Source organism: Diadema antillarum, unplaced genomic scaffold (genome assembly GCF_040938485.1).
Source record: "Diadema antillarum isolate AM-2024a unplaced genomic scaffold, OU_Dant_1.0 scf00000114, whole genome shotgun sequence".
NCBI classification, from domain to species: Eukaryota; Metazoa; Echinodermata; class Echinoidea; order Diadematoida; family Diadematidae; genus Diadema; species Diadema antillarum.
Genome location: NW_027271003.1, coordinates 290,675 through 305,985, shown reverse-complemented (window position 1 = coordinate 305,985; position 15,311 = coordinate 290,675). Strand labels below are relative to the sequence as shown.

The 15,311-nt window shown below is 38.4% G+C and overlaps 1 protein-coding gene across 1 annotated transcript in view; it reads right to left on the bottom strand.

Moving 5' to 3' along the window:
- The window catches only part of LOC139719777 (uncharacterized), a 79,685-nt gene that overhangs the window by 14,944 nt on the left and 49,430 nt on the right, over positions 1-15,311 (bottom strand). Inside the window, exons 12-18 of the mRNA XM_071631160.1 lie at positions 13,894-14,139; positions 13,486-13,629; positions 4,796-5,020; positions 4,152-4,352; positions 3,647-3,970; positions 3,109-3,223; positions 603-808 (exon numbers count right to left, since the gene is read on the bottom strand). Coding sequence (XP_071487261.1) covers positions 603-808; positions 3,109-3,223; positions 3,647-3,970; positions 4,152-4,352; positions 4,796-5,020; positions 13,486-13,629; positions 13,894-14,139 — 1,461 coding nt within the window. The remainder of the gene's footprint in view (positions 1-602; positions 809-3,108; positions 3,224-3,646; positions 3,971-4,151; positions 4,353-4,795; positions 5,021-13,485; positions 13,630-13,893; positions 14,140-15,311) is intronic.

Here is a 15,311-nt window from a genome sequence, read left to right as displayed (position 1 = left end):
GTACACATTCCTATGACTGGTTACCGACAAATGTTATGGGTAATATTATTCCCCCTACCTTTAAAAAGAGGCAAGTCAAGTGCTCTTATATTATGCGAAAAAATTGAAAATATGTTGAATTTTCTTTTACATTTTCTTTATACTGTTGTACGCATATGACTCACAAGCTGTAGTAGTCTCCTCACCCAGCGGTTCCAACACAAAAATTTTAAAAATTCATAACTTTTGCATCGATTGTCCAATTTTCCTCAAACTTTCACTGATGTGTTCTACTAATATTGTTGCATTCTCTCAAACCTTATGTTTATGAAGGTGAACTTGTCCTTTAAGTCTATTGTCGAACCAGCAGTTTCACTGATTGAACCTGACACTCATCGCGATAGAAACCATTGTTCATACACATAACATTTTCCCAACGAATTCCCTCAACTGATTTTTGTTTCTATAGGTTTGAAACGATTTAAACACGTCGAAAACCTTTTAAAAAAATTCTGAAGACGTTTTGAAAACACTTCCGAACAACGAAATTAGAATATATTGAAAGAACGTTCAGAAAACGTCGAATTATTAGCTTTGCTACAACCCATTTTTCCCCTTCTCACCCTGCTATTCTCCACTTGCTCGGCGATGATCGCCGTCCTGGTCATAGATAAGGATTCGTTTTCTAGGCGGTGTTGCTTCTTTTCGGCCTCGTCAAGCCACTCCCGGATCACGTCGAAATTTTCCATCACTGTCTTGGCCACCTGCAACCTTTCCAGGACGTGATCAACTCCAATCTCGATGGTATGGTAGCATTCTACAATATCACCTACTTGCAAATATGATGAAAGAATACATGAAACAACTCCGAGGCTACGTCGAATTGGGAGTCCATTAGTTTTACATGAAAACTATAACATAAAGTAACATTAACAAGACAAATAATAAAAACAACTACAGCAGCAATAAAATGTTAAAAAGTATTAGCTAAAATGAATATAAATTTTGTGTTAGATTAGATTATTTTAAAATACCCTGAGAAGTAAATTATTAATTAAAAAGAAAATGTGTAATAAGCGATTAAAATGTGTGTAACCCTGTCAGCAATTCTATTTGTAACTTCTCTATATACTTAATTGGAAAGGTACATTAAATCAGTGTTGCACGCGTTAACATTGCATGCAATTCATAAATCAGTTAGTTTAATGCGGAGATATTGTGTGAAATTCACAGTACGATGCAATAAGAAAGGTGGTTAACCCATTCTATCTTGAAAATACTACACTGTGTCCTGTAGTGGATCAATCATTCGTTCTCTAGTAATTCCAACACAGTCAAGAACAATAAAATTAAAGAAAAGTATTTGCAGATCAGGAAGATGAGTAATGATGATCATAAACTCTTACCTTTGCCTTCTTTACTGAATTATCCCTTAAAGCTGCCCTCAGTCTCGCAGAACTAAGAACGAGAAGGCAAATAAGGCCCCACTGACGTGTCCTACGTTATTAGAAAGTAAAGACCCTATATTCATTACTGCCCAATAAAAGCCACCTGACAGCGTCCATACTTTCTTCATAGATACCTGCTTGGACTTCGAAGTCCAAACATAGGAGGAAGGAGGGCTGGACCTCACGGTATGAGTTTATCACTTACAGATAAGATGATTGACTTCATCCATTTGAATAAGATAATCATCGCTGGTCTTCTAATCTGTCTCATGATAAGCTCTTACTAATGCCTGTACATTGCAGAACTATAATATACCCCCGGCTGTAATTGAAACAGGGTAGTCGCCATAAACTTGAGAAATGAACTTAAAGAGCTACTTTATAAGTTTGGACGCGAAATACGGAGGACCGGCCGCAGAACCGAAAGTAGCTTCATGCAATATGCGCTACGATATCTTTTGGAATCATATAAAATGAAGGATTTTTGGAGCCAAAGGGGAGCATAATGAATTGGTCTCTAAAAAGGATCCCAAAGAGAGCTGCTTTGATTGAGGCACCACTTCACAGCCAACAAATGCACCGCACTTAATCCTCCTCGATTACGGAGGAGGAATGGCCGAATTGACCTCACCAAGTAGGAGGCCTTGAGGGCCGGCCAGGCGAGCGTCTGCGTTTTCTCAGCACAAAAGCCTACAGCATCGATTGAGCTGAGTTATTGCAGGTCAGAGTCAATTACCGATGTGTTGGCTCAGTGAGTAGAGCGGCTGCCCTCATAATCGGGAGGTCGTGGGTTCAAACCCCGGCCGCGTCATACCAAAAGACGTTAAAAGATGGGAGTTGCTGCTACCTTGTTTGCCGTTCAACAGTTGAAAAGGTTAGAGCAACGTCGATCTGGCGCTGCTCAGTGGCTGCCGGGCCCACGATCAATTGGGCAAAATGAATTTCCATTCTTGGACAATAAAATTTGGAGTTTATATCCAAAACAATTATTATTATGAAATATACTGCACCCACGCAAGGGGATTGAAGCCTTCGGTGCAGTATCAAATCGGGGGACTTGGAAAGGGTCAATTGAAGATGAGAAAACAACCCACATAATACTCGGAAACACCGACAAGAGGGAACGCCATCGCAGGGAGGGGTAGTTACCACTGGGTAATACATGTCTGCTATTAGAAATCATTCCCCTTGAAGGATTAACGGCATGTGGAGATTAGGCGACATCCCAGACTAAGAGGTCAGGGTCAGTGACCGACCGTCGTTTTCATGCTGTAGAAGGCCTGTCAAGGAGACATTGAGCTGATAAAAAGCAAGACACGACGTGAGTTCCTGGGTTGTTGTTGTTTTTTTTTATGCTGCAATGCGTACGTCAGTGGCCCTCTTCGATGCTTGGAGGCACAGTCGCAAAAGAAAAGAGGAAGGATGGCTGCTATCAGGAGGCTGTAGGGCAGTAGTGTTTGTGGTCTTGGTTATAATACTCATGTAAAGGACATGTTAGCGGGGCACTGTTTGCTTTCTCTTTTCTTCATTTTGCGAGACCGTGGCTGCGTCAAATACTAAGGCACATTAGTTTAGGAATTTGTCATGGGGGTAGATTCTACTATAGGCGCTACCACGAATTATTAATTGTAGCCACAATCACAACGATCTATTCCATAAAAAGAACACAAAAATTTCATACCAGTCTTTCTCTGTACGTTCTGTTTCAAAGCTGGCTGTGAGTTGATGAGGTCCTGACCATTAGTCTTAACATCCTCAACATCCCTGGCATAGGCGTTGATATCTTGCTTAAAAGTCTGAGAGAATGTAAATAAAAACAAAAGGAATGGCGACAAATATTTTCTGGAAAAACAAAGAAACATGAAGGTTGGGGCAAGAGCCCTAATTGACATTGACTGAGTAATATTAATTATAGATGGCAAACCAGATTCCTTCTGTTAATAAAGCAAGTTGAAATATTTTTAAACATAACGCGAGCTGGCAATTTAGAGTCTGCACATACTGCAAAAAAAAAAAAAACTGTTCAATGAGACACAACTTGAATATTGAAAATAACAGGCAACCATAATATCGAAAGATTAACCTCCAAAAAGGACACAATGATTGATTAATTAAGTTTCAAACTCAAAGTTAAAAGTACCATTTTATTTCTTCAATTCGAAATCTTTCCTGTAGATATACTTGGACGGCAATGAGGGAAACTTGGGAGTCACACATACCTCTGCTCTCTCCATCTGCCTGGGGGTGGTTTCCTTGGTGCCAACAACCCGTTCTTTCTTCATCTTGTCGACAGTGGTTTTCGCAGTTCCGAGCCATTGAGAAACATGGTTCACGCTATCTTCATAGGTCTGGTGCTTGGCAACTAATTCATTGAAGTATCGCAATTGCTTGTCGTAATGTCTTTTGAGACTGTCCAAACGGTTGTTGACATCTTCCAGCTGGCGAGTGAGGAGGTGCGTTTCAGATGTCCCCTTGAAGACATGGCTGTCTTCCCTTGCGTGATTGACTGTTCTGCAGAACTCGGCAAGTTTCTGCCTGTAGTTCTGTTGTCATAGTGGATATCAAGGAAAGTTAACTACGATTATTGTTCTTACACTGTAAAGTGTAAACCACTCAATAACATTATAACACACACACACAGACATGTACAAACAAAATCGAACTATTTCAAGTGGGTGAATGAATAACCACTGAACGATTCGTAGAAATTGTTTTGAAGTTCACCTTAGCAAGATCGATAAAAGCTCGCCCTGACTCGTTGAGGAACTTAATTTTGCTTTCCTGGTCAAAGACGTCCTCTCCGAACTCGATGTGTTTCGCAAGCTGTGCCTTAAGTGCCATTAGCTCTATAGCAATGTTCCCCTCTGTCGCATCCATCTTGCGCTCGGCATCTTGAATCCAGTCCTGAAATTCGGTGAAGTCAAACTGGAAATAAAGCGTGCAAGAAACGTTGTGTATCGATTATTCAAAAGCTAAAATTCAGTTGTCCTAACTTTTTTATTCTTTATCAAAAGCGGGGTTACAAATTTCATTTCAATAGAAAGTCCCATTATACAGCAATAATAACCGCGTTGGTTTAAATAGACAACTTGGGAATAGGTACAACGGCCTAGACTGAAAAAAAAAATACACAAATAATACTACACTGACCGTGATAATTATGTCTAAGAAGGAGGCGCAAAATGTAAAAAAAGCAACAACAACTATAAAATCATCATTTCATGATTCATGCATATGCCATAGTGACAATACTATCAACACTAATATAACTCGATAAGAATGAATCATTTTCCTAGTTCTTAAATAAAATTTCATTACTATCTTATCAGTAGTATATCACTGAAAAAGGAGAGTGCAACAATAACAACCTCAAGCTTTTTCAAGTCCTCAATAGCCCGTTTTAGTGTCTTCTGGCGGTACGATGAATGCATCAGCACAAAGTCAAAGCGCTCTCTCAGCTCAAACTGTTTGTCTCGCAGGTGTTTGCTTTCGTCGAACTCGACTCTGTCTCCCCGAGTCTTGAGGAGTTGTTCGATATCTTCCATACACTGTCGTTTTAACTGAAGGTGAGTATGAATGTCCTCATGCAGTACCTGTATCAAACAATACATACAGACAAAATTAAGGCATAATTTACTATTTGCAGATGAACCAAAACCCAGCACTAGTGCTTCATAATAGTTTTCAAAGTCGAGTATAAAGGGATACAAACAACGTATAGATATTTGAAACAGTATAGTCAATGGTAAGTATTGTTTAATATACAAAATGTGAATAATAGATGTTATAAAAATGTTTCCAGACCAAATCGTGTACAGTTATGTTTTATTATTTAGAAAATCAGTGATATCACCTTATACATGTATTTCATTTAGGATGTTTTGTGATACTACTGACCTGCACGATTATGCATTAAAAGTGATATCTTAAAGGTTGCTTTTTTAATCCACTGTTCTCAAAGTTAAACAGGACCTTTAACCCACTCTCTTCTCGTATTGCTCACCTAATATTGAATTTAGTTCAACTTTGAGATGGAGCAACATTTTATCCCTATATAGATAATACCTCCTAAGAATAGTTTAATAATGTTCCGTATTGATCGCGGGGGAACACTCCAGCGAGGCGGTAGCAGACGAGCGGTTGAGGGGAGCTGTGGAGGATAGATGTCACTTCGATCATTCTTGTGGAAGTTATTTGGAAGGGGGATGATTCTCTGACGGAATACTTATTATCGCCTCTAATTAACACGGGAGACCATCTGAATTGTTAGATTTGATCTTGTGTACATTTTTCAGAGAATATTAAGAATATTTTTAATTTCGAATATGAGACATACAGATATTTACCACTAAATTTTTGAGCTTTCGCATTTTCACTGGCATGACTTGGCACTGCCTTCAAGGAGGTAGAGCATGTTAGATTTGAACTTCATCGATTTATGCTGCATACTTTTGGTTGATTTGTTAAACGAAAATTGTCAAATTGAAACTTAGACCAGAGAGAAAATTATGGAATCTGTCACGTCTTGGATTCATGAGTGATTGTGTCTTGATGATTTAAGGTGTGACTTTTTTAAGAGTGAGTGAGTGTGTGTGTGTGTGTGTGTGTATATATGTGTATGTGGTCTCAACGCTCAGCAGGGTTATTATATTATGTTATTTTATGAAAATGTAAAGTTTTTTTTGATGAGTACTGCCTGGCAACGTAAATTTTGTGTAAGCTGAAATATTTTTGATGGATACAAACCTGTGTGGATTAATATGTGTTATTTGAAATTCATGTAAATCGCCGAATGTTGTCCATTCCCCTTGGATTTGACTAAAAGGAGAGGCTGATTTTGATATGAAATATAAACAAAGGAAAGATAGATTGAGATATATGCGTATAAAGAGTATTATACAGTGCAATCTACAATGTATGAGGTTGTTGGGGTTTCTGTTTTATATGTTCGTAGATTTTTCGTAACGATTGTTTACTACATGTATTTTAATCTTTGTTTAGTGATAATGATATTCTTTGCATTGTACATTGTATAAGGTATCTTCACGTATTTATGTATAATTTGTTTTGTAAACGGGAATTATAAGTCTTCGGACTTTTCACCCGAGTGTGTGTTTTCTGGATGGCAATAAACCTGATCAATTTCACTAAAAGAATTAAATGTCTTAACTGTGAACTAAGTCTAAAGAGCTTCATAGCATTACATACCGCTCACCGGCAGTGATGATAATAAACGGCTTAAAATGCAATGGTGGCAGAAATGGTGCACAAAAATGCGACGTGTCAAAACAGGGTAACGCGATACGCTAATGCGTGTATGATTAAAACAACAATAACAAGAACTAGAAAAAGCACTCTGAAAGAGCAGACCTCCACCAAGCAACTTATTTCCAGCCATACCACACCGCACACACATGCTGAAAATCACCCAATTTCCCAATATAGAAGTCCTTTGTTTACGTCATCAGCTTCCAGCTCCGCTGTGCTTCTCCAGAGCAGCTAGAGTTGGCTGCAAAAACATTTTTAAAAATCCTTCAGAAAAAAAATAAAAGTCCGATCATCACCGAAATTTAGACATTGCTCTTTGTGTCTTCATCAACTTCTCCTGCAAGTTTCATCCAAATCCCGCAAACAACCTTTTTGAGTTATTTTTTCACACAAACAAACGAACAAACGTAGTTACAAACAACGCCGATGAAAACATCACCCCCTTCCGTGGCAGATGTAATAAACAAACAAAACATATTTTAATGTGGCATCATTTTCTCCATTTAATCCTGAGAATTTTTAAAGGGTTTTTTTCAAAATCTTTTATATCCGAGTGCAGGGAAAAAGGGTGTTTGAAAAATTCAGTGGGTGGTGAGGAATTTGGCCTCCCCCACGCTCCCACTGCGAACGGTCATGCTTGAATGTGATTTTGTCTTATAAAGACCCTTGTCAAATGCTTGGTACAAAGAAATTACGTAGCTACGTGACCAGTGCCTAACTTTGTATAATATGCCCAGCAGGAATTAGTTTTTCTATTGACCGCTTACTAATGACCGGTACTAACGACTGCTCCTAGATACGCGCATGACGTCACAAGTGCATACTTTTTAGCAATGCGCACGCAGTTACAAGAGTGCGCTCATTCACCTATTTATTTATCGTGAACAAGTTCGTGTTCTGTACTAGTATGTTTGGAACATTTTCTTCAAAAATCGTGGCCTTTCCGTAAGGAAAAGGCAAGATTTACTAACTACTAAAGGCATGTGCAAAAAAAAAAAATAATGCACTGGTTTATGTACGGGATGTTAGTCGGGATGTAGATCAGTCTCTTCCCACACTCTAAGAAAAAAAAGGTTCTCAAATGGTTCTCGTCGGCTCCAAAATGGTTCTCATCAGATGGTTCTCGCAAAATGGTTCCGATGAGCACCTATAAATGGTTCCCAATCGAAATGGTTCCGTTCGTCACCATTTGCTAGTATGCGACCCAGTCCCCGAGTGTTATTTGTGGTACTCCTGCAGGTCAAACAATATCTTTAGGTCCACTTTCATTTTTTCCCTTTCTGTATATTCGAATGCCAGATGTAAGAATCACCAAAAAATGTGGTATTGGTACAAAAATATTGTATTTGTTTCTACTGCTGTGATAATAAAAAGTACATATTGTTTTTTATCGTAGACTAATGACTTCTCTTGGCTGCGTGCCAACTGACAGCTGCCACCATCCAATTTTAGCGCTCGATCAGATATGCGTACGCGTAAACGCACACATACTAGTACTGCACTGTTGCACCACCGCATGGGAATCTTGTGTATGTAACCGCCGCGATGTAGCCCTCAATTCTGCCTGCCTAGCGCCTGCCTATGCAAACCTACCACCACAGCGGGCAGAGTGCCAATGCAATACCATGCATGCAGCAGCAAACTGCTAGTAGACACTGTACACATACACAGTAGAAACGCTCTAGCTCTATGCATCACACCCATGGGAAACGAACGGCACCTGGTAACGTTAGACATTAATTTTGTCAAAGTGGACTGGAAACGTGTCACTGTCAATTCCATTTTCGCCACTTCAGTCATCACAATTTAGGAGAATAGGTAAGATTTTTAGTTTTATTTTAATGTGTTTTATCTCATTTTTAGATGACATTCGTTTGTACAAAATCAAGTTAGATTCATCACTCAGTTTTCGTTTTCAGTCAGTGATTAACCTTTAACGGTTAGATCCTAATGTTAGATCTAATTTGATCGAAGCTGCTATCTTGTGTAATGTTTACCAGGTACAGTTGATCCAGATCTAACAATGTTAGGCCTAACGTTAACACTTTACTATTAGAAATTTGGCATAGCAATTAATGGGCTAGCCCGAACAGACGCTGTGCAGAGCATGGCTGTCACGTTTTTACAGCGACTGGGCCGGGCGAAGTTACTTAGTTAGGCCTGCATGTAACGTTTATGCCTTTCAAAAGTAGAGTCTACTAACTCCGACACACAGCCTGAACGCAAAGATATAACTGTGTACAAGGAGCGCCCCGGGGTAACGCCTATACGGTATACCGGTACTGGTACATGGTACATGCAATAAGGAAATTTGTTCTATAAGTTTATAACTGTTGTTAGTGTTAAGGCCAAAAAAAAAAAAAAATTGTTGCATTGGCGTAACATGAGATTTTCAAATAGGGTCGGTCGGGCGGATTTTTTTTTTTTTTTTTTTTTTTTTTTGCTACCTGCATTTTACGTGTAAAACTCGTGCTCAGCTCAGTAAACAGTTACAACTGCTGCACCGAATGTGCTGTGTTCATCTATTCTACAAATCATTTATGAGGCCGATATTACTGGAATTATACCCCTTCACAGAATTTAAAGATGTTGAAATCCCTATCCTGAATGTTTTCACTTCATATTTTACTATTTTGACTTAGATAAGAATGATGCAAATTGACCCATATGTACGATCTTTTCATCGCACACGGCGATCTCTATAACAGTCCCACATATACAGATTCGTGTAAGTTCTCCACACAAGAAACCTATGGCAAAACTGTGCACAATACATCGCAGTCTGAATGCTACGTATACACTGAATAAATCTTGTTAGAGTACGTGTCCGTGTTGGAAACAGATGACGTACTGATCAAGGAAGGCTTATGCGAGGCGCTAGATCTCTCCCTCGTACATCCGATATCCCCAGAGCCGTTTCCACTTCCGGGTTTGTGCGATCGCGAGCGCAATCAACAAGATATTTGATATCGATAGCAAAAAAAAAATAATGAAAAAACATGGGGTCGGCGGAATTTTTAGGGTCGGGCGGGTTACGCCAATTCAACAATTTTTTTTTTTTGGGCCTAACGTTAGAGCCAATAGAGGTCTGTCTACAGCCCAGTAGGCCTAGGTCAAAATCTCTTCAGTATGTTTTCAGGCTTGTTCTAAGTAAGGAGTAACGTCATGTAATGCTGTGTTCTGTTTATCGAATTATAGCAATGGCTTTGTTTTATTAACGTGGTGTAGGTCTATTGTATCTTTCAATTCATATGTCAGGGAAGTGGACACACCAACATGCACAGAAACCAGGGAACAAGTAACTCCGGCCGGGACGATAACCAGTACGGACGTGTTTGGGTCGCTGGTGCGGTTAGGGAACAAGGTAGACTCTACATTGATCAGAGAGACAGCCCGTGATAGACCGTTGACAACATCGGCCAGAACCGTACGCTTGACACTAGCTAAGAATGAGCTGGGCGGCCACAAGAATTCATCGATCAGAATGAGAGCCCGGGATAGCCCATCCACAGCATCAGCCAGAACCCTGGGCTAGTCGAGAATGAGCTGTGTGGCTATGACAACACATCGATCAGAATGACAGCCCGTGATAGCCCGTTGACAGCATCAGACAGAACCCTGGGCTAGTCAAGAATGAGCTGGGTGCCCAAAAGAACACATCGATCAGAATGACAATTTTAGCCCGGATAGCCCGTTGACAGCATCGACCAGATACCTACGCTAGCCAAGAATGAGCTGAGTTAAAGAGAAAATCCTGATGCTGCCAGAGACAACCTTTTAGAAATATGTAGATAGGGTAGGTAAGTCCGTTTGCATTGACTTATAGTGTATTTTATAGCTGCTCTTTCAGAATCTGCCGTCAACCAAAAATTCATGTCTGGCGACTTTTTGTTGGTTTGTGTGATGGAGGGTCACATATGTTTTGTTATGATCCCAATACAGTATTTGCAACTTACAATGTACCAGTGATAATGTTTCACTATATAATTTGCATTTAACAACTTTGAATCAACTGTATTGGGGGGGGGGGGGTAGACGTAATGAGATCAGACCAGATGCCAATCTGAGAAGTGGAGTCATTCATAGTTTTAAACTTTAAAAGCACAAACGGAAAATGCTCTTTATACTTCTCCAGTCATTGTGTGGTCGATTTCTGCACACTTTTAAAGTTTGCACCTAGACTGGTAAAACTTATTGCATTTATACCCACGCAGGAATTACGTATTGTGTAGAGAATTGAAGATTATGTAATTCATTTCAAAGCACTGATGCACCTCTTGTCACCAGTTTATATTGTTTTTGCAGAAATACAAAATGTTTGTATGTACATGTACTTGGTGGTGGTGTTTAAAAGACTGTTGCCAAATTTGGTGAACAAAATGACAAATGCTAACAACATATTATTGTCATAGGCAGGTTATAGGACAAATTCAAACCTCAGCTTTAGGCCTGCATTGTATATAGTTTACTCTAATGAATTTATGGCTCTGCTTTTAAAAAAGTGTAATTTTTTATTGATTCCCAATGTTATATATTTTAGATCATGGTCGAGGAATTTTGTTCATTCATGCTTGTGAAACTATGTGGGTGTGGTATCCTTGCTCTTTTCCCCTTGGGATTCTTATTATCCTTCACATTATAAAACAATGTGTTCTTGTGTGTGTGCGTGTGTGTGTTTTCGTAGGACATGCTGTAAATTGTTAGAGGTCATGATTAACCTGAATTGATACTCTTCTTGTATTTGCAGTTGTATAGATGTGTCTATGGTGCTTTCAAATTGCAGAACAAAAAAAAAAGGTCACTCGTATACAAACAAAGATAAGTTAATTCAAGTACTCGACGTTATAAATGTGAAGTGAAGTGAAGTGGAGAAGTGTAAAGCTTATCCTCTCCCAAGTATCATACCAGCAATATAATGTATGTTTTCTGTGACAATACCAAAGGTCCTGTTTAATTGAATTGTTTTCCTGCCCTTTGTAGTTGCTTTTAGGACAAATATGCTTTAAAAGAAAAAAAAACCAACACCAAACAAGCTAGCAAATATGTGGAAAAAGTTCCTCATAGTACTTAAGTAATGTACTTGACTTCTGCCTATCTTAAGACTGACACAATTACTGTATCTCATCCATGCAGGAATTATTTCACAGAGAATTAGAAATTTTGTTATGTACCGGTATTTCAAAAGCCTGATGCACCTCTTGCTATTTCATATCATCTGTACAGAGATGTGTGATGGTGTTTCAAGAACTGCTCGGTACACAAATGACACATTGTGGAGAAAAAAATTAGTGAACAAATGAAAATATTTTGTTCAGAATATTTGACAGATTATAACATGACAAATACACACCTCACCTTTAGATTGTAAAAGTTTAGGGTGAATAAGTACATTTCTGCGAATTTGTGAAAGAGCAAATTTCTATGATTTTCAGTTATTGAGTGATGTTTCATGAAGAAATATTGGTGAATTCCATGTACATGTGAAAGTTTGTTTGCAAAATCCGATAAGTCCTTTTTTGAAGATTTTGAAGTACGGTCTCTGTCATAAAGTACAAAATAATACCTTTTAAATGATATATTGGTCACTGCATATAAAAGGTACATTTTTGAAGTTATGGTCAAAAGGAGCAAACATTTTCTTATTATTCTCTTTATTTTTCTTGACCTTTAATCGCAAATATCTCTATTTGGCAAATATGGACTTAACGGTTTTTGCGAACAAACTCTTCATGTACACGTTTGTATTCATGCTTGTGAAACTGTGTGTGCATGGGTGTGTTATCCTTGCTTCTTTTTTTTCCAGTGTCAACGATAATGTATGACATGCTTATGTATTGCTAATATGTATGTTTTGTACGTACGTTTGACTGATGAGATGAAATTCAGTTCAATTCATTTCATTTCAAATGAGTTTGTGATGCACATTTTCAATGCAGATATGTACAAATGTACCTTTAAGAATGGTGCCAGTGAAGCAACTTACCAGCACTGCGTGTGAAACACACCAAAAATACACAGACATCAATTCACATACTACATTCTAAGGAAAAAAAAAAGGTTCTTTTGAGCACCATTAAATGGTTCTCAGCACTGTCACAATAGCGACACCTTTTTAGGAGCCTGTGAGAACCTTTTTAAATGGTGCCTGTCAGCACCTTTTAACATTGGTGCCCATTACTACCTTTTCCAATGAAATGGTTCTCATGAGCACCTTTTGAAAAGAGTCAAAAAGGTGCCCATCTTTAGTCAAAAAGGTGCCCATGGGCACCTTTCAAATGGTACTCACGAGCACCATTTCATCGGGAAAAAGGTTCTAATGGGCACCTTTTGCAAAAGGTGCCGACAAGCACCATTTAAAAAAGGTTCTCACGAGCACCAAAAAGGGTGTCGCTATTGTGACAGTGCTGAGAACCATTTAATGGTGCTCAAAAGAACCTTTTTTTCTTAGAGTGCACTGTTTTTCAACATACACTCGGCTGCGCCTCTCGCATGTTACACCATTGTAAACCTTCGAGTGTGCTTTAGCTCCACTAACGCACTCACACCTGTGTATTATTTGGATAAACACAGCTCAAGCCTGTTTTGTACAACAAACGATCAGCATGTGGTATGTGCGTAGGTTACACACACTGTACTCATAAAACTGTACAAGTATTGTAATATTTGTGCATGTCTGTCGCAATCAAGGGAAGATACTTGTGTACAGGCGCACACATAGATGAGATTTGCTGATGACAATAATCCCCGATGTTTTATTTTCACCGATATTGGTGGTCGTCAATTTCCTTGCCTGGTGACTGTCGTGCTGCTGCTTGACCTGGAGGCTTTTCTCAGTAAGGGGTTGCTGGGAAGCGAGATCCTGCTCCGCCTTGGCTAACCAGTCCTGGAGTCCCTCGATTTCGGTTTCTTTCGCACGGATCTTCTCCTTGAATAACTGCAACAAATCAGCACAAAAAAACTTAATGATTGAGCCTTAAAAACCAAGAAATGCGGAGGGTTAGACACCACATCTTCCCAAATGATAAGAAAGAAAACTATTTAACTTTCTATCTCTATGATCACAGAACTTGTTTTTCAGTCAACGAAAGAAAAATCATAAACAATCGCTCATATGACTGTACAAACCAAATGAATTTATTCCATTTTAGTCAACTCCAACTAAAAAAATACTTGAATTAAGGCACAGTAGATCAATTACCTTACGTTCCACCTTCTGCTCTGAATCCATCTGTAGCATTTTGAGTCTATCGGTGCCTTCCTTCAGCCACTCCTCTGAGCGGATGAAGATGTCGTAAAGATGCTTGCGGAGATTGGTGGCCTTAGTCGACAGGTCGCCGTACTGTCGAGAGGTCAGCCGATCATGGTTCGTGTGCAAGAAGTGCTCAGACTCGTTCACCATGTCCCAGATTTTGGCTTGCTGGCTTTGAATTTCGCTATTGATGACCTGGAGAACAATGGAGCAAAGGTAGCAAAAGACTCGGCCCTCACACAGTTTGTACAACACTAAGTAAACTCAGCAAAAAAGTAAAATTGCCATTTTTGACATGTTGTTTTTCATTTGGCAATACCCTTCAAGATAACAATGAAAGAAAAAAGAGATCAACACAATTAGTGACATGAATGGAACAGCAAAAACAATTTTTTTTGTTCTCTTATCTCTTTATAACCTCAATTAAAAACAAAGTGAAAAACTAAAAGAATTTTTGTGTCAGCTTAAACTTCAAACGACATAGGGAGTAATGGAATAAAGAAGGTTGGATATATACAGAATTTCTTCATTTCACTTTTTTATTTAGTAATCTAAGGATTCAGGAGATACATGTAAGAACCGAATATTATGTACAATTACACATTTGAAGAAAAAAAAATGAAATTTCCTCCGTTTTTTTCTAAATACTCCTTCTCTTATTTCATTTGAATTTGGATTTGACCCAAGTTTTTTTTTTTCATTTTCCCTTATTTTTCGCCTTTATTGATATTTTAGGCTTCAAAAATATTATTAAGATAAAAAGTTTATCTTTGCAACTTAATTCATGTATCTAATTGTGTTAAATTTGTCGTATGTTCTTATTGTTATTATGGAGGAGCACTTACGTATGAATGACAACTTGGGTATCTTGCATTTTTTTTTTTTTACTTTTGTGCCTTGGTGGACTCGAAAAAACAAAAAGGTGTTCATTCATGCTAATGTTTCCTTTGTTATTGACCTACCAGGTTGATAAGCAGTTAAATTACTTTCAATATGGTAAAGAATACATTAACTTTTAGTCAAGTATTATATGAGAAATATATACTTGTAAAAGTGTTTACTTCTGTCTTCTTCTTTTTTTGCTGAGTGTACATTCAGATGGTCCTTCTCCTTTTTTTTTTTTCTTGTTTACACTGTGCGATGATTTCCCTTCACATATTTTACAGTAAAATCCAGGTTAGGCCTAAATGAGATAACTCCTATTATTATCATCAGTCCCATTATTATGATTATAATCACCACTGCCATCATAGGAGAAAATATCCATTAGCAGCATCATCAACACGATCATATCATGACAGAATCTTCAGGTACGTATAAAGAGTAGTGTCTCCGAAAAAAAAAATACATAGAAACTAACAAGGCTT